Genomic DNA, 27,542 nt, shown 5'->3' with positions numbered 1-27,542 from the left:
GCTTTTCAATTGAAATACAGGCCCCAGGCTGTAGGAATAAAAATGAGAAAAGGTAGTGCCTACCAAAGATCTTTAATAAATACCAATTCAATTTTCAAGTATATAAGTCCTAGTGTGATCTGACCGCCCTGCATGTGTTTTATGCAAAATGGGTGTGAAATTTTCTGTCAGGGTGAAAACACTTTAAGAAATTTTAAAATATCATTTGATTTATATATTTACATTTTTATTAGAATTTTTCAGAATTGTCAACAATTGGACAATGTATCAGGAAATAAAACACATGAAACACCAACATCCATTAAACTTGCACCGTGTATATATTTACACATAAAGTTACTGTATATATAAAAAATATTTTCAAGGACTCACGGGCTTGGGAATATTCAAGACATTATTGCTACATTTCAATATTTACAAAAAAAGCCACAAAATAATTTCAAACATTAAGCAACTGCAAAGAAACATCTGATGTAAAAAAAATTATAAAAATATAAACTTTCAAGAATATTCAAGACAAAACTCTTAATGAAGTGCCCTGAAGTACCTAGACATCTACAATTAACAACTACTTTTCTTACCATGATCAAAGTCAATGGGAACACAAAGGAAATTTTTGGACAAAGTATGGCAAACGGTGACAATCTCTTACATGACAACACAACCCCAAAACCTGTTAACTTTGGAAAGGTGCGAGAGCATAGAACTCCAGTGCAAATGGTCACTTCCAGATCGATGGCCACACTTCTCTCTGAATGTACTCTAAGGGATGGATGAGGGGAATTGTGAAGGAGGAGACCTGACCCTTGCAAGACAACACACCAGTCTCGCTATGTATGCATTTACTTCTTCTATTGGGCGGCGATGAGAAGCAGGGGTCAGGTAAACTACAAGAATAATATCCAGGTTACAGCCTAAAGGGTAGAATTTAAATACATTTCAGCGGAACAGTAGCATAACGTCTAAGCAATGGGTACAGTATGTTGAGTATAAATAACAGAGTGCCTTAAGTGCGGGTGGACGGCAGATAAATAGGTCCTTAGGCACTCTGCTTCTGATAGCCTCTATGCCAGCTACTCTAGACAGCAGAGAAATAGGACTGATGAAGGAAGCCGAGTTACTCCTCGGGTACTGAAGGACCCTCTTGGACTCAAGTCAAAAATGCTCCCTTGTCTACACGCATTCACACAAGCACATGCATACGCAGGTATACAGATACTGGCCCGATATCCAGGATGTGTCTGTAAAGGAGGCTGAATCTTTCACTTCCAGCTTTACATCAGAATTTTTAACATCAGATTCCACACTAAGATAGCATTGCTTTCTCCTTCCTGCGGGAATCGTGCTATGGTAAATCAGTCACTTTTTCAAACAGCATCAAATCCATTGGGTACAATGCCATTCTGCAGCTAGGAGGCTTGTTCTGGAGAATCTGTAGAGCAAGTTCATTGGCTAAAAAGAGGAGGTTTTGTTAAGACTGTGCTTGGCAGTTACATGTTTTTTTTTTTTTTCCTTAACAAACAATCAAGTCAGTATTAACTGTTTCCTTTGAGCTTGTTTGGCTCTTCATCTATTCCTATACACAATGGACACAACACCAGGGTTGTACACAGAAACCAAACCTCGTGGGTTCCCCCCTCAAACGTGTAAATGTGTACAACCTATTGATGAGTATATACAATCGCTGGCTAGGGAGGCCTTGTCTCCAATTCAACTCCCTAATAGCAAACTCTATTTCAAAAATCAGGTCAGTTATACAAAAGCTCATGCAGTGGTCCACAGCAGAGTGTCTTTATTCCTGTTTGGGGGGCATTTTTCCATGGCCTAGGTCTCATTCTCAGCATGAAATACTAGATTTCTCAAGCCCAGATGTTCCTGCTTGTGTCCTTTGTTCTAACGATGTTCTATTTTCTACATAAAAGATTTAGGCCGCAGTTTCTGATCTTGCATCTTCTTATCGTTATGGATGGTTCCATAGGCCAACTGTGACTATTTCTATGTATTTAATAAACTAACAACCGTATTTTTGACCATAATTAGAGAAGCATTGGGAAGAACTTTGGGCATCTAGCCCATCTCCCCCTACCTTTCTTTAAATCAGAATTTCCTTCTGTTTAGTAGGAGCTACTTGGGAATATATACAGTTCGAACCTTTGTAATGGGATGGTGGCTGATGACCAAAAAAAAAAAAAAAAATCATCAGCCACTAAAGTGTGCTCATAAAGACAGGATTATAGTAGGGGGCCCACTACCCTGGAGTAGGATGCGAGTCGAAGGAGAATAAAATAACCATCATGGAAGCCAAAAGAATAGGGATTTCTCCTGCAGGGCAGACCCTGTCTGTGTGCTGGCTCTGTTCAGATATCTTCGTGCACAAGCAGGGGCTGGGTAGAAGAAGCACTGCTGCCGACGGAATTGACCCTCACGGAATGGTCCACCACGGGATTCTCTGGGTTGGGGTTGAAGTTTGCTAAATTGGAGTAAATCTGAGGAAAATAAGCCCACAGTCAATACAGCAGTCCCTGCAAGCAACACAGCAATCAAGGGGCACCTATCACTTCAGAACCACCAGTAACAGACCACGACTGTTGAAGAGAGGGGTTTCCAAGAACTTGGTGGCTAATACCCAAATCATATTAACAAAACAAATACAGGCTTTGATTCCTCTCCTCTTTCCCAAAGAAATAATTTTACACAAGAAGTATAATAGGGCTGGGGATATGGCTCAAGCGGTAGCTGGGTTCGATCCTCAGCACCACATAAAAATAAAATAAAGATGTTGTGTCCACCGAAAACTAAAAAATAAATATTAAAAAAATTCTCTCTCTCTCTCTCAAAAAAAATAAGTATAATAATTTTACACAAGAAGCAGTGGAAGGACGTAAGCAAGTCTAGCTCTCCTGATGGGAAACATCTGGGAACAGGCACTCTCTAACCTATTAAAAAGGTTTACAAATCCCCGTAGCCAACTGCGACCCAACTGCAGATGTAATTTGCTGAGAAGCTCATAGCTCTACCAAGGATCTTCTGTCAGGAATCAAAGCACTTGGGTGGAAAATGCTGTTTAATTTGAAATATGCTTTGACACCCTGCAGAGCAAGCTTTAACCCAGAAGTATCAGTGGCATGCTATTAGAAAAGATAGCCCCAAGCATGGAGTTCAGGAGGAAAAAAAGGCAGCTTCAAAAAATCTGAGCCAAATAAGAATCGCTAATTTTCCTTAAAAGCAGGAGAGGAAATAACGGATTTGAGTTTTCACCATCGCCCCCCTTCCCCCAAAGTCACGGGGATGGAGTTCCCAACTTCAAACAACTCTTCCTTCCTTCAATACAGCTTGTGGCATGACAGTCCTCTGCCACTGCGGGCTATGTCCACTTGCACAGAAGCCTAATAACTTCACCGCAGTCACAAGCTGCTGCTTCAGTGCCTTTATTCTAGTTGACATCACCCCAACCCTCCCAGGGATGAACAGCCCTGACATGAGACGGAAACCATACTGACACCCTGACTGACAATTGGGTGGAGGAGGGAACAAGGCAAATCCTTAAGCGGACTCCTGTTTCCACACTTCAGAGTACACAGCCCTCCACCCCCAGCCCTCCTTGTCTCTCATCGTTCTCTGGCTCAGATCAGGGGAAGTGGGCAGAAAGAACTGGTTTCCATTGCTTTCCTCCCACTGCATGAAGCCCGGTTTACAACCCAAGTCAAGGAGAGGTTTTGGGGAGCCCCACCCCTGAACCTGAGGATGACACAGCTGGAACTGGGAGAACAGGGACTCTACACCTGGCCAGCGGACTCACATGATTGGTGCTCTCTGAAATCTGCTTCTCAATAAGCTGAACAATCTGCTTGAACGTTGGCCTTTTCAGGGGATCAGCATCCCAACAAGTCTTCATAATGTCATACCTGCAAAACAGGGACATTAACCATCACTCCTGTCTTCCCAGGGAATGCCATGCAACCACTTCCATGAGAATCCCAGGGCTATCCCCCTGGACACAAGATGACATATGCAAACACTGTCTGTATGAGACATTGTCAAAAGTTTCCATAGTTTTGGAGACAAGAGATTATGAAAAGAAACTACAGCAATGACATTTGATCAGGGTGGTCACAAAAGGAACCAAGTGACATTTCAAACAGTGTAAACCCTTGACATCTGAGTTTCTGTCCATAAAAAGAAAATGAAAGAGGGAAAATATCATCTAAAAGAAAAACTTCTTGACCCTTACATTTCAGCAGGGGCATGCTCAGGGCTGAGCATCCGAAAACCTTCCTTGATCATCTTGTAGAACTTGGAATCGACCGGCATTCCAGGGTAGGGGCTGCTTCCTGAAGCACAAACAGTTGGCAAACCACAATCATCAACTACAAGTGCACAGCACATTCATGAAATCTCAAAAACTTCTGAATCTAACAATGGTGTCATTATCAAGGATGCTATTACCTAAAGAGAAGAGCTCCCACAGAAAAATCCCATAGGACCAGACATCGCTTTCAAATGTGTACACACAGTTGAAGATGCTTTCCGGGGCCATCCACTTCACAGGAAGCCGGGCCTAGGAGGGAAGCAGAGCAGATTCAACCATGTTAATGAAGAAGCTCAAAAAAGCAGAACAGGAAATATTCCTGCAAAAATCTCTCCCACGGAAAGATGGGAATGAGAACCTGAGTACCACCACACAAGACCTTTGGCCTACATGACCTCAGATGATGCCCACAACCTGTGGAATGGGTGGCTCATTTAGGATGGGGACCTGGAGTCAGTACAGCACAGTGAGAATACAGAAGTCAGACAAACAAGCATGGGTTCTAATCCTGGCTCTATCACTGACTTTCAGTGAGGCAGGGACCGCCCCGTTGCCAGTGAATGTTTCCCTTGTAATAACAGAAACATGGCTCCCCACAAGTAGGACTACATTTCCCAGACTGCTTTGCAACTACTTGTAGCCCTGAGGCTTCCTTTTTGGGATTAAGTGAGGAAGTGTTGTGTGGTGGCTTTAGAAAAGCCTCCTTAAAATACAGTGGGCCTCTTCCCTCTTTCTTGGAGTGTTGTTTCCTCCACCTTGCCTTTTGGTTGTAATAGCTGGATTTCTATCTGGTGGTTACCCTGGACCATGAAGACAAGGGCTACACCCAAGAAGGGCCAAACTTGGAAAGATAGAAGGAATTGGTTCCAAGCACCCTCGCCTGCAACCCTTAGCCTTCTTTTGTTTTCTGTCATATACAACCCAAACTATCTCTCACTAATACATTGGAAAAATCATTTAAATATTGATAATTAAGCCTTAGAATCTTCTTCTATAAAACAAAAAGTAACACTTCTCTTTTTTTTTTTCATGATTTGTTTCAGGGCATATAGATGTGGGTAAAAATGCTTAGCCTTTTCTAATACTTAAAAAAAAAATAAAATAAAAACAATCACCTAGCAAAGTGAGTACTCAATAATGGCTTGTGATGATTATGGCTGTTCTGAGTTGGGGAGAGGCGGGTGCAGGGCTGAAGTCCAACAGCTGGACTTCACATCTGAATCCTCCCACTAAGGTCTAACAAAACTTTCTGTGACTGTTCCTCTTAGAGACTGGATTTCCGGATATTAATCTACCATAAAAAGCTAAATCAATCCTTCTCTTAATCCGTTTAGGATTGAAAACTGGGAAGACACTTATTTCCAGTCTTAAAGTTATTTTAGTTGGCTAAAAAAATAAAAAAAATAAAAGCCTTCTAATATCCCTCCCCAGATTTTGTGCTAAAGCTGCAGAATGGGGCTCTTAACCTGAGATCGATAGGTATCTTAAACTATGGGCCTGTGTACTTGGAAGGTTAAAAAAAAAAAAAAAAAAAGAAATACATCCTATTTTCACTAACTTCTAAGTGAAGCCTAGCATTTTCTTAAAAAAATTACAAATGAAGGTAGTAAACCACAGTAGCATTTGTAGTACCGTGATTTGTCCAACAAGAGTAATCACAGATACCCTCATATCCTATTAGAATTTACAAGTATTTCAAAACAACATTTACATTCATCACCACTTTGAAAGTACAATAGTTTTGTAGTAGAATATGTAGCTCTATGTATAACAGAGAAACGTATGCATTGACATATCACAAATTTACTTTTAAAAATTTGATAACTGAAACCAGTGTAATGGCTTTCCTTGGAAATCTTCTGTATTTTATTTTATGCATTTAAAACAGTATTCTAACAAGGGAGCTATACATTTCACTAGGCTCTGAAAGGGCCCATGGCATAAAAATGACTAAGAACTTCCATGTAATGGGAGAATTTTCAGAGAACCTGACATAGCAAGGAAATCTCAAATGATGATGACTTAAATTCGGAGGCAGTAACATGTTATGTTTCCTTGTTTTTAACTTACTTTATAAATTCTCTTTACTGAGTAGCCTGAGAGCAATGTTGGTGATTGGTGAGTTCAACTGACTTGGGCAGAAGTGCACAGTCTAGAGGTCTGGTGGGGCCTCACCCACCCTGTCAATCACAGTAAACAGTGAATAAGAAGCTATAGCATAAGTACTATCACAATGACTTAGACTTAGTATTAGAGCAGGAGAAAGAGAAGTTGATTTTATTAGCTTTCCTAGTGATGATAGATGGCCTCCGGGGAGCTTTTTCAGAATGATGTGCTTGGGTATGGGAATTAAACCCAGCCACACTTTTATAAAAACCAAGTCGAGCACAGCCTACCAACAGAGATGCTACGGTAATGGAGGAGAAAATGTTACATTATGGTAAGGGACACAAAAATTTACCTCCAGGAATAAATCTGGACTTTGGAAACGGGCCTGGGAAAATAAGCATAGAAGAATATATATAAAGGAGGGTACGTTTTCCATACCAATGGGAGACTGCTCTGAAAAATCAGGATTTCTGGTTTCAGCCTCTACTGACCAGTGTCATCTCAGATTAAAAAAAATCACTACTGTATACCATGCCTTAGTTTCTGTAACTATTAAAAATAGAAAGATACCACATTCTAAAAGCATGGTTTGTCCTGAGGATATAATAAAAACCGGCAATGAAATAAAGCACTTTGAAAAAATTTACCATGTTCTACAAACCAATTATTATTTATGAACCTACTTAATAGCCCTCTATTGATTATAAGATCCAACATTCTATACAGCTAATTCTGAACAGGATTTCAGATTGTAATCACTTTCATATAGCATGTCAATCTCTAAAAAAAATTCTGTTGCTGTGACCTTCAGGTCTACATTTGCTACACTTGAACAAAATCAAGTTCATTGCTATTCTCAGACTACAATGAAAATTAAGACTATTTCTGTTTCCTTCACATGCCCCATAATTACACAATTAGAATTAGGAATTGTATTATCAAATGTTAGTAGTGAAATGTTCAACATTCCATGCAAATTTTGCTGAAGTACACTTAATTTGACTGCTAAAATGCATGATATTTCAAGGTAGAATTTGCATTATGAAAATCTTAGAAAACAATTCTTATTAAAACTTGAAACTAAAAATCGTTTGCAGGACTATCAGGCAGAGAATGGGTACTCACATTTCCTTTAACCACATAATTAGAATCATTCTTGATGTCTCTGGCTAGACCAAAATCACAAATCTTTGTGATTCGACCATGAGTAAGGAGGATATTTCTGGCTGCCAAGTCTCTGTGAATACACTAATAGTTTGGGGAAAAAAAGAAAAAAAAAAAACATTAAAATTCATTTTAACTTTCAAAGAGTGAAAACTATTTTTGATACTAGAATGCTACTTACGTTATAAAACATCCAAAACTTTTGTTTTAAAGTATTTAGTGCACCAAAAATAAAAATCAAAATTATGCCTTGAATGTTCATATTTTTGGTTCACATTATCAGCATCCTAATTACTATAATCACTTTCAAAACTAATTCTAATAAATGTCCCCCCAGTACTGCTTTCATTCATAGGAAAATATATAATAGTCAAGCTGTATCAATTTTAAACTGAAAATTTTGCATGCACCACTTTTAATGTCCTTTCAATGGACCTCCTAAAATATCTTGGCAAGTTCAATTTGAAACCTCCCAAAGATGTAAGGAACAGAGTCTTTATTTCAGCTCTCCTATATACTCTTTTAGTTTGGTAATTGTTTGGAAATGTCACCAGTGATTAGGGGCTGTGACCTTGTTCTCTTTGGTCATTCTTATTTCTTATAGAATTCTTCTCACCCTTCCAGATCTATGTTCCTTGTTTTGGTCCCATCATTCTCTTCCCATTCCCATCCTTTCCAAATTTACTATTGTCTCTGATTTCCTATTTTCTGATACTTCATAAGCTATGCATATAATATTTCAGGTCTAACTTCAATGAAACCTAACATATATGCTTCACCAAGCATAGCAACTATGAGGTACACCCCTGCGCTTTTGCTGATATAATATTATCCTACTGTTTTCAAGGAGCATATCCTATATCCTAAAGCCAAAAGTTTTAAATGAATTCACTGCATATAAAAGAATATTCATGGAAAACTCATTTAGACAGGTTTGCACTTTAAAGCTTATGAATTAGAACAGGAATTCCAAAGAGACAGCAGTTGGAACACGAAGAAACTAAATTTCCTCTGCATTTGGTTACCACACTTCAAAATGACACTCTGCATTCTAACTAGGGCTCTAAAATGCTCTTCTCAAAAGAAAAAAAAAAAAAAAGACTGGCTCTGCCCAGATCATTCCCACTTACGTTCTTTGAGGCGAGGAAAGCCATGCCCTTTGCCACCTGGTAAGAAAAGCTCAGCAAGTCTTCCAGGTCAAGGGCCAGTTCATCGTCCTCCATGATGGCGGGAGTCACTTCTCTTTCTATATAGGAGCCTGTTAGGAAGACAGAGATTTTCTTAGCAATTACAGCTTCAAAGGTTGGGAATAGATAGTGGCAATGACAATACCAAAGGTTGACCATCAGTGAGCAGGTGTGAACTTGCAGGCAAATCACCTCCCCAGTATTGAGGAAAGGTAGATAGTGAAATACAAAGCCAATATTCAACAACCTTGGACTGGGTTACAAAATCCTTAGGACACAGGTTGGTGACTTAATTTTTAAAATGCTGTGTGTGTGTGTGTGTGTGTGTGTGTGTGTGTGTATATAGGTACCCACCTATTCTTGCAGATCTCCTTTTGTCTGCTTTGGTTGGGACAACATAAGAAACTCCAGGCTTCATGTCCATGTACTCATTACTACTGTCATTGCTAGAAGAGACAAAGTACCCATCAGGTCATGTCTGAAAAGAGTGGGGAGGTGGGCTGGGGGAGCACGAGAGGACAGGATTCATCTCCTCATCCATTTTGTTAATTATGGGCTGCTTTTACTGGAGGAAAGCAATACTTGGAGAGTAAAAATCATGTTCTATAAGACGTAAGCTTTTTAATATTCAATACAAGGGTGCAATCCCTAGGAATTAGATGTCCTTTTGTGGGGACGTGGGTTAGAAATGTTCCATCTCTAGACCTGGTGGATTTAACAGGAAAAAGAGAGCCAAAAACATGATCTCATAGTAACTTCAAAACTTTCTAAATTAGCGCCCCCACTCCCCCCACCCAAGATTCAAGATGAAGAACAAGAGCTTTGGAGTCGTGTTAGTGGGGAGATGGTTAACATATAGCGACTGATAGGAGAAGGTTTAAAAAAACCAAGTTTGGTTCAGATAAACACCAATAATTTGGATGATTTTCTGAACCATCTGGACCTCTTGAATCTGCAACATTTGGCTGGAGAGTCTTCAAGATTTCTAGTACTTCCTGCTTCTGATTAGCATAGAAACACCATGACAACAACCTCCTTCAGAGTATGCTGGTGGCTCCAAACCCATATGGGATCCCAAAGCACAAAGAACATCACATAGGACTGCACAATTCAGGCCATTGTTTCAGAAAGTTAAAAAATACATACAGGACCAAGCTTTTAGAAATAAGACAAAGTGGCTCGTGTCTTCACATAAAGAATGCATGCTCAGGAGAAACTAGAAAGGTAGTTTTACAGTATTTTCCTACCACTTTACTCGAGTTTTTAGAACTGAAAACATAAAAAATAAAAAACTCCCCCTTTTAAGCTTTAGCCAGAGGCATAAAAAAATGGCTTTAAAGGGTAACTGCTTATCAATAATATTGACCAAGGCCTGGTACGAGTTCACGAGGCAGTCTTATCATTTCAAAACGTAAGAGATAAAAAATTTTATTTTCTCTGGGATGGAGCCCAGGGCTTCTCAGATGCTGAGGATACACTCTGCAACTGAGTTCTACCCCTAGACTCTGGAGGAAAATTTAAAAGGAGAGGGGAAATCCGCACATTACTGCAGCAATACAAGGAAAGGGACTGGGTGTGACTAGGATTGTCACTGAGCCTGGTGAATTCAGAGGTCTTGAAGGGTGGTTTTTCAGAAAGGAAGAACAGGCAAGTGAAGGCTGTGTATGTGTCTACACTGGCTGTCAACAGAACCTAAAGTTCTTGACACACTATTCAGCTTCAGAATGGTGCTGCGGCTGAAAGGGAAGAGAATTAGGTCCAGAACTTCTGTAAATGTGCTAAAGCAGTTATGCTTCTTAGAGCGTGATGAATTCAATGGGGAATCGGTCAGATAGGGGTGATTCAGTGGCTGATGGCAAAAAAAAAACCTTCAAGTAGAGATGTATTCAGTGCTCTTTACCATTCTGTTAGAAGTTTTAAAGGACTTTACTGTGACAACTTGACAGTTTCTAGCATTTTCCTATAAACAGTCTCACTGTAAAGCCATACTGTGGTACCAAGCTCAACAGTACAAATGGAAACACACAGGCAAGGACAGAACCATGATAAAAGAAACAGGTACAGAATCCATTCAGTCAGAGAAAATTTAGGCTTAGGAAAAAAATCTAAACACGCACTTAAAAAAAAAAAAAAAAAAAGAATCAGCAAACACCTAAGTTCACCATGATTTGAATCCTCAGAAACACTATTTGAACTTCCTAAACAGTTAATCACATTTAAATAATTTAATAATTCTGATTTCACACTTCAGAGTACCTGGTTCGTTTTTTAAAGAATCAGCCTTGATTGCAAACCCTTATGACCCCATAAACTGCCTGTCAACAGCTGACTATTTATGCAAATCAGTCTTACCAGGAAGACTCCTTTGAATGCAGAAGATTCTTATAAAGTGCTGCGTCTACCTGATCTTCCTGCTTGGAACAAATAAATGAATCACGTTTTCTTCTCAAAAAATTCAAAAGATCACCATAGCAACAATATTCTGTAATGACCAGGGTCGGTCCTACAAAGACATAAGAAAAGGTTAGAAACAGGTGAAATCTCTCTTAGATAATTCTGCCTCCTGTGAGCATCGCCATGGCCATTAACACCCACCTTCCATGGCTGAGCCACTTAGTCCCAATAAAATTCTATCTATTAACATCACTTATCAGAAAAGTGACACACGTGGAGTAAAATAAAACAAGAAAACACCTATCTACCTGAATTTCTAAGTGACATGAGCATCAGGAGCCAAGCAGGACTGCTGCTTTTGCAGATAGCAGAACCTTTGAAAGCAGTAACTTCCATCATCAAGATTCCTACGTGAAGCCTTTCATTCATTTCTGTTTACAGCAGGGCTTCCCTTACTCTCGGTAACGTTATTATGGAAATGAAGAGCCCAAACTGCAGCACAGTAGGAAAATCAACCACTAGGAACAGCCAGCTGAGACCAGACTGGAAAGTGGGCGAAAACCTGAAATGACCCGTGTTCTGCGCACGACTAGTTAAGATAAGAGTTTTGGTGTTACAGTTGCTTGAAACCGCAGTTCTGAAGTTCATAGGCAACTAAAATTACCTTGGGTGGAAATTGTCTCATGAACAAGTCAAGATGCAGAGAAGCACCACTTGGGGACTGTTTTAAGACAGTAGCAAAAGCTATCAACCTTCTTGTGGATCTGTCCCAAAGAGGACATCTCATCCCACACTTCTGTATTCCTTTAGACCAAAGTGCCTTCTGCAAACATCATAGAAATCTCAGAGGAACTTCAACGTAGGCTTCAGAATTGGAAATTTTATTTTTAAAGAAGTGACAAGCTTGCTTCATTTGGTATATATTTGAGAACTGGGAAGCTCAGGGGTCCATTTTAAATTATGGTATGCAAGTGAACATAAACCCTTCATTGACTAATAAGCATGATGCAACAATATATAAAGCTGGCAAACAAGAAAAGTCTTCTGGTCAGAATGAGATACCAAAGGGTCATTATCAATGTAACATACTTGACGATAACTGGCATGATGTCTAGGGCTGCTGTTCTTCAGGATGATAAAAGTAAAATCTTTTTTAAAATCTCATTTATTCATCAATTTGGATATTCATTTATTCTTATGATATAAATTCCCAAATATTTCTTTTTTTTCTACTTACATATGATATTTGGTACTTTCATGGAGTATAATTTGATACATGTATACAATATGTAGGAATCATATTAGGTAATAATAAACCAGACACAGGAAAATAAATACTGCATGTTTGCACTCATTTGTGCAAGATAAAAATGTTGATCATATAGAAACAGAGAGGAGGACAGAGGCTGCTAGGGGCTGGAAGGGGGAGGTAAAGAATAGAAAATGGGAACCGAATGCAGATGGAGGGAGAAGTAGCTCTAATGGTCAATAGTATAGTGGGACAACTATAGTCTATAGAGGAATAATACATGTTAAAATAACTAGGCAGAGTCTGAAGGTTCCCAACCATAAAAATAATAAAATCCACATTGTAAGAACAACAAGGAAAACAAAATTTAGCAAGAGAAAATAAAAATAGGGGTAAAAATCCTGCAAACAGTTTATAATTAAACATCATCAAAGTCATATTAAAATGTCTCTCACTTGATAATGTGACAATAAAAGGCAACTGGGCCTGGGGCTCACCTCCAATGGTACAGGCTCCGAGGAGGTTGACAATGTTCATGTGATTGCCGAGGTAGCTCAGGACCTTCAGCTCCGACATGAGGGCTTCCCGCTCCGTTAAGTGGGCGCTCGCTAGAACCGGAAACAGCTCGCTTCAGTAAACGACAAATTTGCCAAACTGGCATTGGGCGCGTGCAGTACCCTGCAAGGAACTTACGTTTGAGCATCTTCACAGCCACGGTCATGGCCGCATCCGACTTAATTAGGCCATAGGCAGTGGCCTCCACCACCTTCCCGAAGGCGCCAGCACCCAAGGTCTTCCCTTCAGAGAGGAAGACAACGAGGTGAGCAGGGGCAAGGGGACTAAAGGGCCAGCTGCAAATTTGCAAAATCAACAAAGGAATTCAAAGACGAGTGTGCCTACATATGGTTCCCTTCAGAGTTCTCTGTGCCACACCGACTTGGTTTCTGTGAAATGTCACCGAAACACTTCTGGTTTCAGGTGGAATAAAAAACAAAGGAAGCCATTGAGTTCCCTAAACTAACTGTTACATGTATACAACAGGCTGCATGGAAAGCCCCTGCTTCATACTGACCAAAACTCAGCCTGTTTCTGGGAAACTCCCATTTGTGATCATAAGGAAGTTGTGTTGGGTCTATGTACACATAATTGTTTCCATTTATCTCCTCGACAACCTTCCACTGTACTTCATACATAGGTTTCTGTGGGGAGAAAAGAAAAGACATAATCACCTTTTAATGATCAATGCCTCAGTTATTATAGCACTCAGGGGAGAGAACAAATCAATGGTTACCTGTAAATATTTGTAGGTTAGAATCATCACAATGATGCACATCATACCAGCTGTGATCACGAAACCAATCAGCAAGGGCGTGAACAACGTGTGGGGATGGGTTTGCTCTAAGATGGAAGAGAAATGGGCATCACAAACTATCAGCTAGACAGGGGCTCTGCACCTTCCCAATCTGACCCACCTCCGTCTTGCAGCCCATGCATGGGACACAGCCATGAGTTTCAGATCCTCAGCCTAGCTACAGCTGACTCTCAGTATTCAAATGAATCGATAAAACTACAAGTTAAGCCAGATCACTAAGAAGTTGAGATTTCTGTATCACATGAATAATTGTATGCTGTTTTTACCACGAAAAGCAACATCTGAGTGGACTTTGTACTTCAAATTCCTGCCTTGGATCACTTTAAAATGAAATTTCCTTTATAGGTAGCTTATTATTTTCAACTTTTTGTTTTCTTGTGTTCAAGTTGTCTAAACTGTGCATAAATGTATTTTATGACCAAGAAAAAATGTTCTACAAACTGTCCTTTTTATTTCTCTGAAAAATCAATAATGGAGAACAATGTAAGTTTCCTTCCTACATTACTCAAAAAACTGAGGAAACAGAACATTTTGGCACTAGTCTTTCCCAAATCAAAAAATAAAAAACTCAAAAAAATCCTAGTGTGTCTTCTTCTAACTTTATACGAATCCATCAATTTGTCCTCAAGAATCATTTAATTTATGTTAGAAGAGCTAGTCATTATGAGGCAATTTGAAAGAAATGGCTGGCTCACATGGTTACACGAAGGAATGAGTTACTTTATGACATAGTGTCTGGCAAAGTATTGACTTATTTTAAAAGACTGAAATTTTAAATCGAATTTAAAATTTAAATTGCTTGAATGATGTTTGCACATAAATATATTCCCTGATTTACTTTCTACCCCTTCTAATGGAGACAATTACAAAATATACAATTAATAAGAAAGAGACAACTGTTCACACGCATGAGCGTGTACACATGCACACACATAAAACATACGATAATGTGGTTAAAATTACTCTAGTAAAAGCATAACTTTATTGACAAGCTACTATGGAATAAAATTTGGCGAGTTTGATGACAATATGGTGTGATGCAGGCATTATCAGAATTGACATGGTCAATGTTGGAATGGACTTAAAATCATGATTGATATGGTAGACCGAGCCTAAATATCCCCTTAAATTGGATTAAAAAGAAATATACCTTTGTTGTTACCTTTAAATGCAAAGTTAAAATAGGCAGAACTCTTGCCCACATCGTTGTGAGCCTTACACTCCACTGTGCCATTGTGCCGGAACATACTAGAATCTATAGAGCTCTGAACCACGAGTTTTCCAAACGGTGGCACAGATGAGTTTTGAATCTGCACATCCACAGGCTGTACGGGAACGGAACATCTAGAGACAAGAAAACAGCACAGGCTCACACTAGGAGAACAAACGGACACGTCCAATTCATTGCATTTGCTTTACGCTTGTAACAAAGGGATTCATGATCAATAAAACTCCCTTGCAGAGTATTTGGAGTCTGATGAGGGATTGAGCACTTTTGTGGTCCAGGTAGGGACCAGAGAGGGAAAGGTACTGTAGAAGAGAAGAAAGACGAAGAGATTTTGGAGTTCGATGTGGGTTAAAATCCTGCCTTAAACACACCTATTCTGCTGACTTCTCACAGGCGATATAAACTCTCCAGGACTCAGTTTCTAGAGTGATAACACCCATGCTGGAGGGTTACTAAAAGGTTAGAAATGAATTATAGCAACTGCCATAGATCCTGGCATACAAGAGATCCTTACAACAAATATTCAACACATACTAAAAGGGTGTGGCTTTATTAAAATATGAGTGGCTGAAAGGAGAGGCATAAAAGAGGAAAGCAAGAAAAATCTAGAAGGGCAAGGACAGAGAAGCCCTCAGAACTGCAGAAGCAAGGACCTGAGGTCAGGGTTCTCGGTGGGCAGGTATCGCCCACCTCTGGTGCTGCTCCACCACACTGGGAGGGAGGCTGTTCATGGCCAGACACTGGCTGCACTACCCTGACTCCGTTTCCTGTTCCTCTCTGAACACCTACCTGTGTTAGGTGTTATCTTGTCGACTATCTCTCTCCACCCCATACCGTATGGCCTCATAAACGAGGGACCCAGTATGTTCTGTGCACTAGACCAGCACCACCTGTCACTGTTGTCCCTCTGTAAATATTTGCTGAATTGAAGACTGCAACAACCAGAGCCGTTTCCACTGTGGGCATGCTGTCCAGGGCTCTTGCACCCCTCTTATTACTACCCCAAAGAAAACATTCCACTAAAGCTCATCCCTAAATGATCAGCCTACGAAACCTCCACTGACATGTTGTCATAAAGAGGTCTATTTTGGGAAAAATAAAATTTCCACTTGCATCCTAACTATTCAGTTGTGATGTTAAACCAGGCTTTTAAAGCCAGAGCATAAAATAGCATTTGAAGGATAAAAAAGCAATGTTGACCCCATTTTCGTCTTCAGGTAATGTGAAGGGACAATTTAAGGCTTAAGCGTGGACTTCGAGGGAGAAGCAGAATATTGCCAGATGTTCCCTGTTCAGGGGCTGGGCACCTAATCAAGGAGAAAACCTTTATAAAAACCCGTCGCTTACAAATGCCATATGTATGTTGTAATTGTGCGATCATTACTTTTTGGTAACTTGGCAATTAACTTCTGAGGTAATTTTTTTCATGATAACTACAGCCACATTTCCCACACACATTACCTCCTGTGTATAGAATGGAAATCTAATTACTCTGTCCTGGAAAATTGTTTTATCTACCTGCAGGCTAGAAATTGCAAGATAAATCCAAAAAGATAACCACCAAAATAGAGAAGTCATTCAGTAATCATTTTTCAGCCAACAAAATTAATGTCTACAAGGAAAAATATAGCCATTATCCCCTCTAAACAGCCACATGGATAGGAAAAAAAAAAAATAACAATCAAAACAAAGCATTTTTTTCTTAAAAAAAAAAAAATCTGAACCCACATTTGATATTCAACTGGATTGTAGTCCTTCCCTTCTGCATTTTAAGTAGTGCCAAAAATAATCATCTCACCTCTGCTCCGTTCCTGTACAAAAATACCAATCTATTGTGGGCTCTGGGAATCCTGCTGCCACACACTGGAGCATGCCATTTGTGAGCCTGTCATAAGTCAGGATTTCTGGTTTTGCTGTAGGAAAAGAGAAGTGGCCATATGTCAGACGGCTGAAAAACCCCAGCAAGAATTGCCCCACTCCTCCCAATCCTTCAACCCTTTGAGGGTGTGAGGGGGTTTTGGGGAGCTGGGGGGAACAAATTCAAAGGGAGAATCTGAACCAGTGAGTGGGAGATACAGAGAAGTGGACAGGAGAGTCCAGCCATGACTTTCACAATTACTGCTGCCCACACCCCATGAAGACCATCCCCACCCGCCCTGGAGATGTGACGGGTCTCTGCAAAAGAGTTCGCTTGACCACCGGGCAGGTTTCTGCTTCCAGCCAGGGACAATCTGAAAAATGGCTCTGGGAAGTGCTCTGGAGTCCCAACTGTTTTAAATGTACAAATCCTGCTTAAAGGATTCCTGACAGTGGGATTCAATGATGGTATCTGCCATAGGGTTATCATGGCAAGTGGAAGAGATGACATTAGAAACTGTTAACAGATACAGGATAGGGGGCCAGAAGGGCGGTGCTGATGAAGAGCTGAATCATCCTATTTATAGGGAAGCAAAAACATAAAAAGACAAAATGTGCTTTTAACTCCAAATCTTTATTTCCAATGCAAAATACAGACAGAAAATTAGAAGAGAAAGCCAGCCCAAGAATTTTATTCGTACACGTACCTAGAGTCTGGATATAATCAGCAAAAACATAAATTGTATCAGCGGGAAGGCTCTAATTTGACACTTCTATGTAACTACAATAATCAATGGATATTCAACAATTTCAAATTCTTGAAATCATTTCTGAAGTGAAAGGAAGATGTTCATTTGTTCTAAAGGCAATAAGCTTGAAGGCACCTAATGCTTTGAGAACAAGCCCCTAAACTGTTCATCTTGGGGACATGGTCAGTGCCCACCCATACCCTTAAAGGGATAGCAAGGAATAGGCCACATCTGAATACAGAACCATGAAGGCCAAGTGTGTGGTGGGCAATCTGAGCACCAGCTCCCACTATTACCATTAATGGGGCTCTGCCCCTTTAAGTTTCAGAATGTCCCTCCTAATTTCTGTTTCCTCATGTGTAACACGGGAATAATAGTGGTACCCACTTCATAGGGATGTTGAGGCAAGACGGATGAGACTGTGCGCACAAAGAATGACTCACAGAAAAGAAACAATGCATTTATTATTAAACATTATTACTGATTCATCCTTTTCTAATTAAAGTACCTCCCCTCCTTGGCTAATCAAGTTTTCTACAGATTAAGTTAACTGTGTCTGCCACTCTTAATACTCCCTTCAATGATCTGAAAATTGCTTCTTTAAGACAGTGAGATAATGTGCATGTGTTTTAACTGGGTGTATTGGGAATTCAATATTAATTATATAGCAACTTATAAGAGCAATAAATGGTGAGGAGACTGACGATCAGAAGCCTAACTCTCCAAAAGAAGGTAATACTGATAAAAGACCTCTTCGTAGAACAACCTCTCAGTAGCTCACCTCCTTGGAGGCAAAATGAGTTGGCAAGGATTGGAGTGTCCACATGCATGACACACCCACCTGTCACTCAGCCTGGCCCTGCTGATGGGCAGGCCATTTGGCAAATTTCACACAAAAGAACTACTCTCCAAAGCGATCTCAAGGTAGGAGCATCCTTGAGAGCTTGGATCCAGTGCCAGCTTTCACAAATAGAGCAAGAAGACGAGCCATCATCTTGCAAAAGCATCCATCTGGCAAGTTTCATTTAATTATCATGGGCAACTGTGTGATCAGGCTGAAAAGTAGGACATAACACAAAAAAACCAGTGGACTCTTAGGAGAATGCTACTTTGCTGAAGACTGGAGGCACCATACGGTGGGGTCTCTCTCTGGACTCGATTTAAGTGTCACCTCCTTTTTGAAGCAACCTCCAACTCTCCAAAACCAAGATGGTCTCTCTCCCTGTTTCTGCATCTGACACTTGCACAAAATCTCAGTCCTCCTCCTCCATCAGCTTCCCATATTCTCAGGAGAAGAAAACCACATCTTATTCTTTACACCTCTGACTCCTGGCCCAGGGTCTGACCTCACAGACATATAGTAAGGGCAATCACTGGATCCCACCCAAAGGAACAAGTCTTTAAGATTCCAAAGGCATTCAATTAGAGTGACAAGAAGGGACCTGGAAGAAGAGCCAAATGGTGACTTTTCTGGGTCAGGAAGTTATTTCTACTATTCTTATAACAGACTGCTATAACATAAGAAATCCTCATATATGCCTAGCCATATAATTTTTTTTAAATACTGAGATTAATGATGTGTGGGTCACACACTGATGACAGAGACAATGGATAGGACTCAAATGGGAATCAAGTTCATAATACAGATCTATTTCCACCTGCATTCATTTTGTCAGTTGTCCCACCCAATGCCCACTATGCCACATGAAGGACTTTTAGTGGAATTAAATATTAACACAATAGGGAAAAAAAAGAAGCTTTATAAGGCTGAAAAAATACCTTAAGATGTTGACAATGATCATCTCTGGGTAGCAGAACATGGATAGTTCTTTTGACTTATTTTCTAATTTTATTCTATAGTGAACATGTAGCCAAAAATGAACCTATAAAACATTTTTTAATTAAAAAATTGGAACAGCTCAAAATTACATAATCAATTACATTGAGCCTTGGTGACAAGTGTTCTAAGATCCAAGCCTCCTAGCATGACACCTGGTAGCAGTTATACAAGGGCCATGGCAGGCAATTGTGCGGTCTAGCTGGCCTATTTGCTCCTGATGCTGGTTAATTAGGTGGTTTTTTAAAGCTCTTATTCCAGATGGATCATGACCTGAGGCTAGATGAGCAGCTTTTGTCCTGTTGGGCCTCAGACTGTGCTAAATCTTCAATGTGCTTTAGACTTACTAAGAGAGGTTAAATGCAGATTCCAGAGCTTCAGTAAGCGAGGACTCTGATCCAGCAATGGGCTTTTTAAAAGCATCTTCAAGAAACCTTGACCAGGCCAGGTGAGGCAAGAGGAGCAACCCAGGTGTGGAATTGAGAAGGCACAGATCCCAAAGGTCTCTTAAGTTGGCAACTGCCATTGAGTGGCTCCTTAAATTTTACACTTCTCACCTCACCCCAGCCCCAGCCCTGTCCTGAGTGCTGGTGGTGTGACATCTCATTCTGAAAAGGCTTAATTATAAACTAGTCCAGTATGGGCTATAAATGGCAAGTTGCATTAGGAAAATGTCTAATTCATAAAGAATGAGCAAGGGTGAAATTTGATTCCTTAAAAATGAAAATCTGGGCTCATCTGCATTTGTAAGTGCCTCAATGCACCGTGTAAGGCATTAAATATACATTTTGCTGTTAAAGATACATAACTCTGCAATTTTCCAGGTTAAATCCGAGCTGTGGTTTCTTAGCTATTCTGCAATAAGCAGTGTACCAAATGACACATTCCCTAATTCCTCCCAAGTTGGAGGTTTAGATAAGCCTAAGAGGTGCATAAGTTATGTATTTCCAGTGGAGATTTAAAAAAATAGTCTTTCTCCTTTCCAGAGCATGGTAGACTTGGGTCACTCTGGTATCTTCAACAACAGCGATCAGTTTGTAGGAAGTCAACTATGAAGAATTCATTGCTCGTGCAATTAAAAATCCTAAACATTCACTAGTTTACTCCACGGATTTTGTAATCTTGAAAAATATTCCCTTTTCCTACCATCAGGTCCATGTGGAAGGCAAGAAGGAAATGAATTTTAAGAACATAGCACAGATACCAAGAGCTGGCAGTTGAGGCTGGGTGTGGATATGCACCCTGGGAAGTGGGGGGGAGGGCCTTCTTTCATTCATCTCTGTGTGGAGAAGCACTCTTGAGTACAGCTCTTCTCTTGTCCAGTTCCACCTTATCCATCTCCTACTGTACATGCACATTTGCTCACGCTATGTCATCAGCAGGACAAAGAACAGAGGCTCAAGTCTCCAAATAATAAAAAGACTAAATGAAGAGCAATCCAAAGGATGAATTTCTGCTTCTACAATTCTAGGGCTGCTGGTGTTTAATGGCAACGAGGCAGTGCTTTTCAGAAATCTGTCACTACCCTGGTTTTGGTCTGGGTGAAACCTACATTCCTGCCACAACACTGTTATAATAGAGGAATTTAAATCAGCTAAACTAGGAGGACAAAAATAACTCAAGCTAACTTTTTTTACATACTAAAGGAAATATTAAACTTTTTAGAAAATCTCCAGAATAGATTGCATTTCACACATTTCTAAGAATACCCAGAAATTGGTACGTGAGTACTTCAATAACAAACAAAACAAAAAATTCAACTATGGTCTCCTGTACCCAGCTATTTTTGAGAGAGTGACTCTTGGAGGATTGCAAGCTCAAAGTCAGTCTCGGCAAATTATCGAGGGCTACGCAACTTAGCAACACCCTGTATCATAATAAAAATTTTAAATGGGCTGGGGATATGGCTCAATGGTTAAGTGTCCCTGGGTTCAATCTCTGGTACCCCTCCCCTCAAAAAGAAAAAAGAGGAAGAAGAAGAAAAGAAATGAAGCAGTCATCTCAAATAAGAGTCAACAAACTTCCACCGTAAAGGGTGAGATGAGCGTTCAGGTCAGGTTTCTCTTGCATCAACTCAGCCCTGTGGCTGGAATACAAGAGTTGCCATAGACACTGCCTGAACAAACAGGCAGGGCTGTGTCCAGTGAAACTTTACTATGGACCCTGAAATATGAATTTTATTCAGGTCTCATGAAAGTTTCTGATTTTTTTCCCCATTTAAAAAAAAAAATTGCCGGACATGGTGGCCTATGCCTGTAATCCCAGTGGCTAGGGAGGCTGAGGCAGGAGGATCGCAAGTTCAAAGCCAGCCTCAGCAAAAGTGAGGCACTAAGCAACTCAGTGAGACCCTGTCTCTAAATAAAATACAAAATAGGGCTTGGGATGTGGCTCAGTGGGCTGAGTGCCCCTGAGTTCAGTCCCCAGCAACCAACCCCCAAAATTAGTCTGTCGGTCATCTTACACCAGGCAGTAGGCTGAATCTGGCCTGCAGGATTAGTTTGCCAATCCCTGTTCTAAACAGCCCTCAAAAAGATCGCCCCATCTCAAGATGTAGTTGGAAAATGATGACTACTTGGAGAAAGCCCTCCTCAGCTAGAATCACGGTATCCTGCTGCTGTGTGCCCCAGACATGGGAGGGGACCAGAGTATACACCATAACATAGCGCCCCCAAACCCCACCCCACCCGGCCCCTGTGCTGCCAAGGAGAGCGGGCGGGCATGGGATGAATGCTATTTTTGTACTCTGTAGAAGTAGCTAATTCATTTTGCCCTGTAATTCAGAAGTGGAGGAGAAGGGTATTGACACAATGCCCATGGAAAAATTATGTATCTATTCTTGGATTAATTTAAATTTCCACTAAATTACAGGTGACCCCTCGCACATTTACAAATGAAGGAGGCTAATTTGATGTAAAAACACACCTGGCTCCACTGAAAAGGAAATTTCTACAGGGTGGAAGTTCCACCATGTGAAAGAGACTCCTCATGCTGTTGTTAGCAAAGTCCAGGGACAACCTTGGCAAACTTTATGTAGTAACAAACTAAACCTGTTTCCCCACCTTTCTATCATATACATTAAAAAAAAAAAAAAAAAAAGCCACAAACTGAACAGCAAAGGGCCTGGGAATCCAGGGGGGGCCACTTTCTTCCCTAAGAGTTAGCTTTTTAAAAACAGATCCCACCAGGTACCATGGTGCACGCCTGTAATCCCAGAGGCTCAGGAGGCTGTGGCAGGAGGATTGAGGGTTCAAAGGCAGCCTCAGCAAAAGCGAGGGGCTAAGCAACTCAGTGAGACCCTCACTCTAAATAAAATAAAAAATAGGGCTGGGGATGTGGCTCAGTGGTCAAGTACCCCCGAATTCAAACCCCGTACCTCCCTGCCAAGATTTAAAAAAAATAAAAAAAAAACAAACAGATCTCTCCCAATCAGCAACACACCCAAGACCAATTTTCTTATGATATAAAGGAAAAAAATTACACCAACACTTGAGTGGGAAAAATGTTTAGTTTGTAGCTACCAATGTTGAATTTTTTTTCACATTAGAAGAAAATCAAATCCTCCATTAAAAGTAGGTTGCCATGCCTTTTTCTTCCCCAATTTGAGTGTCTAAAACCATTCTTTTATCCATAGATTCTTTTTATAAGAAGATATTAGAGTCTGTCACATCAGAAACAATGTTCATAAATCCCAACCAATTTGAGAACAAAATTTCAAGAAGAGAAAATCAAACGCTGTTGAGACATCTCAAATAAACACACATTACCTATAAAAAGATCGCTGTGAAAAGACAAGCAACTATTTCTCTGTAGATCTGCCACCACACTAAGAAGATCTGAGGATTATTGTTTAAGTTAAAACTGTCCTAACTCTGCAGCTTTCACACATATGTGGAAGACACAAGAGCGTGAAAGAAAATGACAGATGGTGACCTCGATAACTTCCAGGCACTTAGCAAGGTCACTCCTTCAAGATTAAACAAGATAATTATCAACTTTAAACAACTGTCTGACAGGTTTCTTTTGGAAGTCAGTCACATCATTTCAGAATCCTGCCTCATTCCATGATGTTTCCAAATGGCATCAGACACACACTATATGAACCACAGAAGATCCTCACACCACGACACTAAAAAGATGCTGTGGAAGGGCATTTTATGTCATGGAAAGATATTCACAACATATCTGTGGCTCAACACCAAAAAATCAGGTTGTGAAGCAGTGTGACCTCATTAAAAAAATTAAAAATAAATGCACTGAAAGAGTAATAAGGGATATTAGTAAATAATAAAAAGTAAATAAACTTAGAAGCTTAAAACTTGCTTTTTTAAAATGTTTGCTTCAATACATATCCTTCATTAACACTTTTCTAATGTGAAAATATCGTTTTAATTTAAGAACATATACCAATGTTCACATAAACCAAGCTACCCTACAGTTCCTGTGGTAGCCCCAGAAAGTAAGTCAGAGAGGAGTTCTACTAGCATCAGCTTTATTTAATGGTTTAGAATTCCAATAATTTAATATAGGATTCCAATAAAATCTACCTAATGGGGGTAAACATTAAAAGGTAAAATCTCCCTTGAAAGATTTTTAAAAACCCAGAGAGAATGTGTTTACATTTAAAAATCTTAGACTCTAACACAAGTATGGTTTGGAAGAGCTATCAATTTTTAAAAGTGGAACTAGAAGGATTAGGGTATAGCTCAGTGGTAGAGGGACTTGGGTTTGACCTCCAGCTCCCCTCCCCACCCCCCAAAAAATAGGAGGGTTATGAGGTAGGAAAAGATATCCAACTTCCGAAAGAAGCCAAGTTCTAGTAACTTTGCTGTTTTATGAGGATCTTCTTGAAGGACACAATGGCCCAAAGGCCCCAAACCGAGCAGTCCTTGAAGGCAAGCTGGCCATTAACGTTTCAGCTTGGGAAGCGGTCCCTGAGATTCCAGCCAGGTGGGTGACCCAGATGGCTGAAGGCTGGCAGGCAGTCCCCGGAATCTACACGGCCGGCTGGACAGGCCCACCTTCTCTTTTGGCAAATGGCACTCTGGCCATGTGCTTTACTTGCAGGCCACTGCGCTGCGGTGGCCTCTACCTAGAATTGGTCCAGCCATCTGCAACCGGATTCAATCATGACCAAAAATACACACACTGTCAATGTGGTCCAAGGGGAACTTTCTCATCAAGAGACTTCATTCCGGGTGATTGATTGATTGCTTTGGCTGATTTTGGTATATTGTAGGATCTATAAATAATCGCCTAACACCAGGCAGGATGTTAATTATAAGACACAGTGATTTAGAAATAATACATTATTTAGCATGTCCTTAAATTGTACCTCAATCCCCCTTTAATCCCATTCCATAAATGGAATGACATCAGTGGTTTCTGAGAGCAATTTGATGCAGGCCAGTGGGTCATCTGGGCTTCCAGTCTGGCTGAATGTAAAAGGTGCTCTTGTAGGCCCCGGGATGAAAGCAGACCCTTTGGTTCTCAATGTCAGCCTCCGGTCATCACCATCCGAGACTGCAGCAGTGTTCCTCAACTGGCTGAGTTTTGTCACTAAAGGGTGCCCCTTTAAGATTGGAGAGAGGGCTGGGGATGTGGCTCAAGCGGTAGCGCGCTCGCCTGGCATGCGTGCGGCCCGGGTTCGATCCTCAGCACCACATACCAACAAAGATGTTGTGTCCGCCGAGAACTAAAAAATAAATATTAAAAAATTCTCTCTCTCTCTTCAAAAAAAAAAAAAAAAAAAAAACAAGATTGGAGAGAGATCTCTTTGTGACCCCTACATACCATTTAAATGCCACATATTTTAAGTTCAAAATACCAATTTGGAAATGCTGATGATGTTTTGAAGTTTTAATTTAAAGTTACAGGATCTTAAAAAAAAAAAAATCACTCCAGAGGTTTAAAAAGTAATGGATTTATAATCAACTTTTTTCTATAATTAGACATACTACTTCAGGACTCATATGAGTATTTGAAATAAGAAGCCAAAATAAACTTACAAAACATTGACTTCACTTTCTACCACTTGAACCCACTATAAAGCTTGTTATTTATCCAAGAAATCTGATGTAGTGTAGAAAAAAAAAAAAGCCCGATTAAATTGACTTTAATATAAATTAAGGTTGAAGTACAAACCTGGCCTTTTATTTGCCCAGGATCTGATTAAAGAATCTTACTGTATGATGTTTCTTATAACCAAAGAAACTGTGGATTTCTAAGTAAGTAGCACAGGCTAACTATAAAATCTTGATGCAATTTTTTCTAACATCTACAGGAATTTGAGAAAAAGTAAAAGCCCTATTACGTACGTACTTTTAGGTAAAGATTTAAAGTTTTTAGAATTCCACATTTCTCCTAATTTTTATTTGCAAGGGAAACAAAGCACCACTTTCACCAAAAGATATCAAACTTTTGTAACTAGGAATTTGGTTTCTATATTCATCTTGGATAAGGGATTCCAAGAGTAATCACAGTAATGCAAATTCAATGCAAAAAATAACTGAATTTTATCTTATTTTGTTTTTTTGTACTGGGCACTGAGCCCAGGGGTGCTTTACCATTGACCTACATCCCCGGTCCTTCTTACTCTTTGAGATAAGGTCTTGCTAAATTGCTTAGGCTGGCTTTGAACTTCTGATCCTCCAGCTCCAACCTGCTCAATCCCTGGGATTACAGGCATGTATGATCACACCCAGCTTGCTTTGTTTTGTAATGAAAACTCCCATCAGTTTATTTTCCATTGGAAGTTCTATTCAAAGAAGGCAAATACATCCTAACTTCAGACCATAAAAACTACCTTGAGCGACAGTGAGCTAGTTTAACAGACTATATATATCATGGCTTGGTTAGAGAAATTAAAAACACTATTAAAACATTCTCAAGCTTAACATGTTACACATTAAATTGTTCTCTTAACACAAATTGTTTGAGCTCAATAATTTAAAAGTCTCCTACACAGGGATTAAAGTCCCACCTCCCAACCTCACATACACTCCATATACTGAAATCTACAGATGAAAATTTCAAAACAAATGTTTTTTTTTTTTTCCACCAGCAAACATTTATTCATTCCAAATCAAGGGTTTCTACTCACATTTTTCACCAGTGAATCTATTAAGCAATTATGAATCAGTGTCACTAAACAACCTGAATTTCTGCAGTAACCCTGTACATTTATTACCTTGGTTTTTATCATTCTAATTTTTGCAGAATGAGATTCCTTTCACCCTGGTGGCTAAGCATATTTACAGAATAAGCCACACAGTAGACCTACCTATGTAATTGCCTCAGGTAAGATGATGCCCGGATGAACACATCTGTTCCAAGTTCTAAACTTTAAAACAAATTTAGCTTTTGATTTCAAATTTCAAAATAAAAAGGCTTATCCCATAATACTATAAACTATGATTCTTTTTTCAATAAAAAAAGTCCACAAAAAAAAAAATCAACCAATTATAAATGAAAAGAGCATTTAAGAAATGCTGGCCCCACCAGAGGGAGTTCACATTTGGAAGTCCAATGTGTTAGCAAGTGAAAATGAGTGCCTTCAATCAGTGTTTGTAACAAACTGACTCATGAATGAAGAGACTTCCTGAAGAACTTAACCACAGAGGGCAGAGCCTACATTGTCCTATCTGTATCCCCGGTGTGATACAGCAGGGGATTGGACACCCAGGCCCTAGAACGAGGTCCCCTGGAAGGCTAAGGGCACACTTGATCTAATTTCAAAGAGGTGCAAGTTCATCATCGAAAGTGTTAAGAATCTGGTCTAGTCGGATGGCAAGTTAGAATTATAAGTGAAGTGGTAGCAATTCTGCCCCCCAGAAAAAAGGTGAGAAATGTCCTTCTGGGGCCAGTATCTCAAGACCAAAGACAGATTGCTCTGTAACAGAGGGAAGCGTGAAGACCACAGAAAGGGACCCATCTACATGTCCCCCTGGCCCTGGTACTGGGGGAAAAGAGAGAACACAAAACACTTGATTTTTATAAACTCCCCAACTGCTGAGCTTCTCAATGTTGAGTTCTATGAGGCACTCCACACCCACGATACGCCGATACGCCGTCACTGGTCCACAGAAAGG

At 40.0% G+C, this 27,542-nt stretch overlaps 1 protein-coding gene across 4 annotated transcripts in view; it reads right to left on the bottom strand.

Moving 5' to 3' along the window:
* Window positions 1-219: 219 nt before the first annotated feature.
* KIT (KIT proto-oncogene, receptor tyrosine kinase) overlaps window positions 220-27,542 on the bottom strand; it is a 77,888-nt gene continuing 50,565 nt past the window's right edge. For 2 of the 4 annotated variants that reach the window (XM_081304166.1, XM_081304167.1), the window contains exons 8-21: window positions 16,811-16,925; window positions 14,935-15,128; window positions 13,704-13,810; window positions 13,485-13,611; window positions 13,106-13,210; window positions 12,910-13,020; window positions 11,122-11,272; window positions 9,124-9,215; window positions 8,713-8,840; window positions 7,544-7,666; window positions 4,447-4,558; window positions 4,232-4,331; window positions 3,800-3,905; window positions 220-2,486 (exon numbers count right to left, since the gene is read on the bottom strand). In XM_081304166.1, the coding sequence (XP_081160292.1) occupies window positions 2,358-2,486; window positions 3,800-3,905; window positions 4,232-4,331; window positions 4,447-4,558; window positions 7,544-7,666; window positions 8,713-8,840; window positions 9,124-9,215; window positions 11,122-11,272; window positions 12,910-13,020; window positions 13,106-13,210; window positions 13,485-13,611; window positions 13,704-13,810; window positions 14,935-15,128; window positions 16,811-16,925 (1,700 nt within the window). In that variant the 3' untranslated portion in view covers window positions 220-2,357. The remainder of the gene's footprint in view (window positions 2,487-3,799; window positions 3,906-4,231; window positions 4,332-4,446; window positions 4,559-7,543; window positions 7,667-8,712; window positions 8,841-9,123; window positions 9,216-11,121; window positions 11,273-12,909; window positions 13,021-13,105; window positions 13,211-13,484; window positions 13,612-13,703; window positions 13,811-14,934; window positions 15,129-16,810; window positions 16,926-27,542) is intronic. The other 2 variants (XM_081304168.1, XM_081304169.1) reach the window with 1 other exon arrangement.

Source organism: Spermophilus citellus (genome assembly GCF_964194105.1).
Source record: "Spermophilus citellus genome assembly, chromosome: 8".
Lineage (NCBI taxonomy): Eukaryota > Metazoa > Chordata > Mammalia > Rodentia > Sciuridae > Spermophilus > Spermophilus citellus.
Note: the sequence above shows the minus strand (reverse complement) of the source record. Positions and strands in the feature narration are given on the sequence as shown.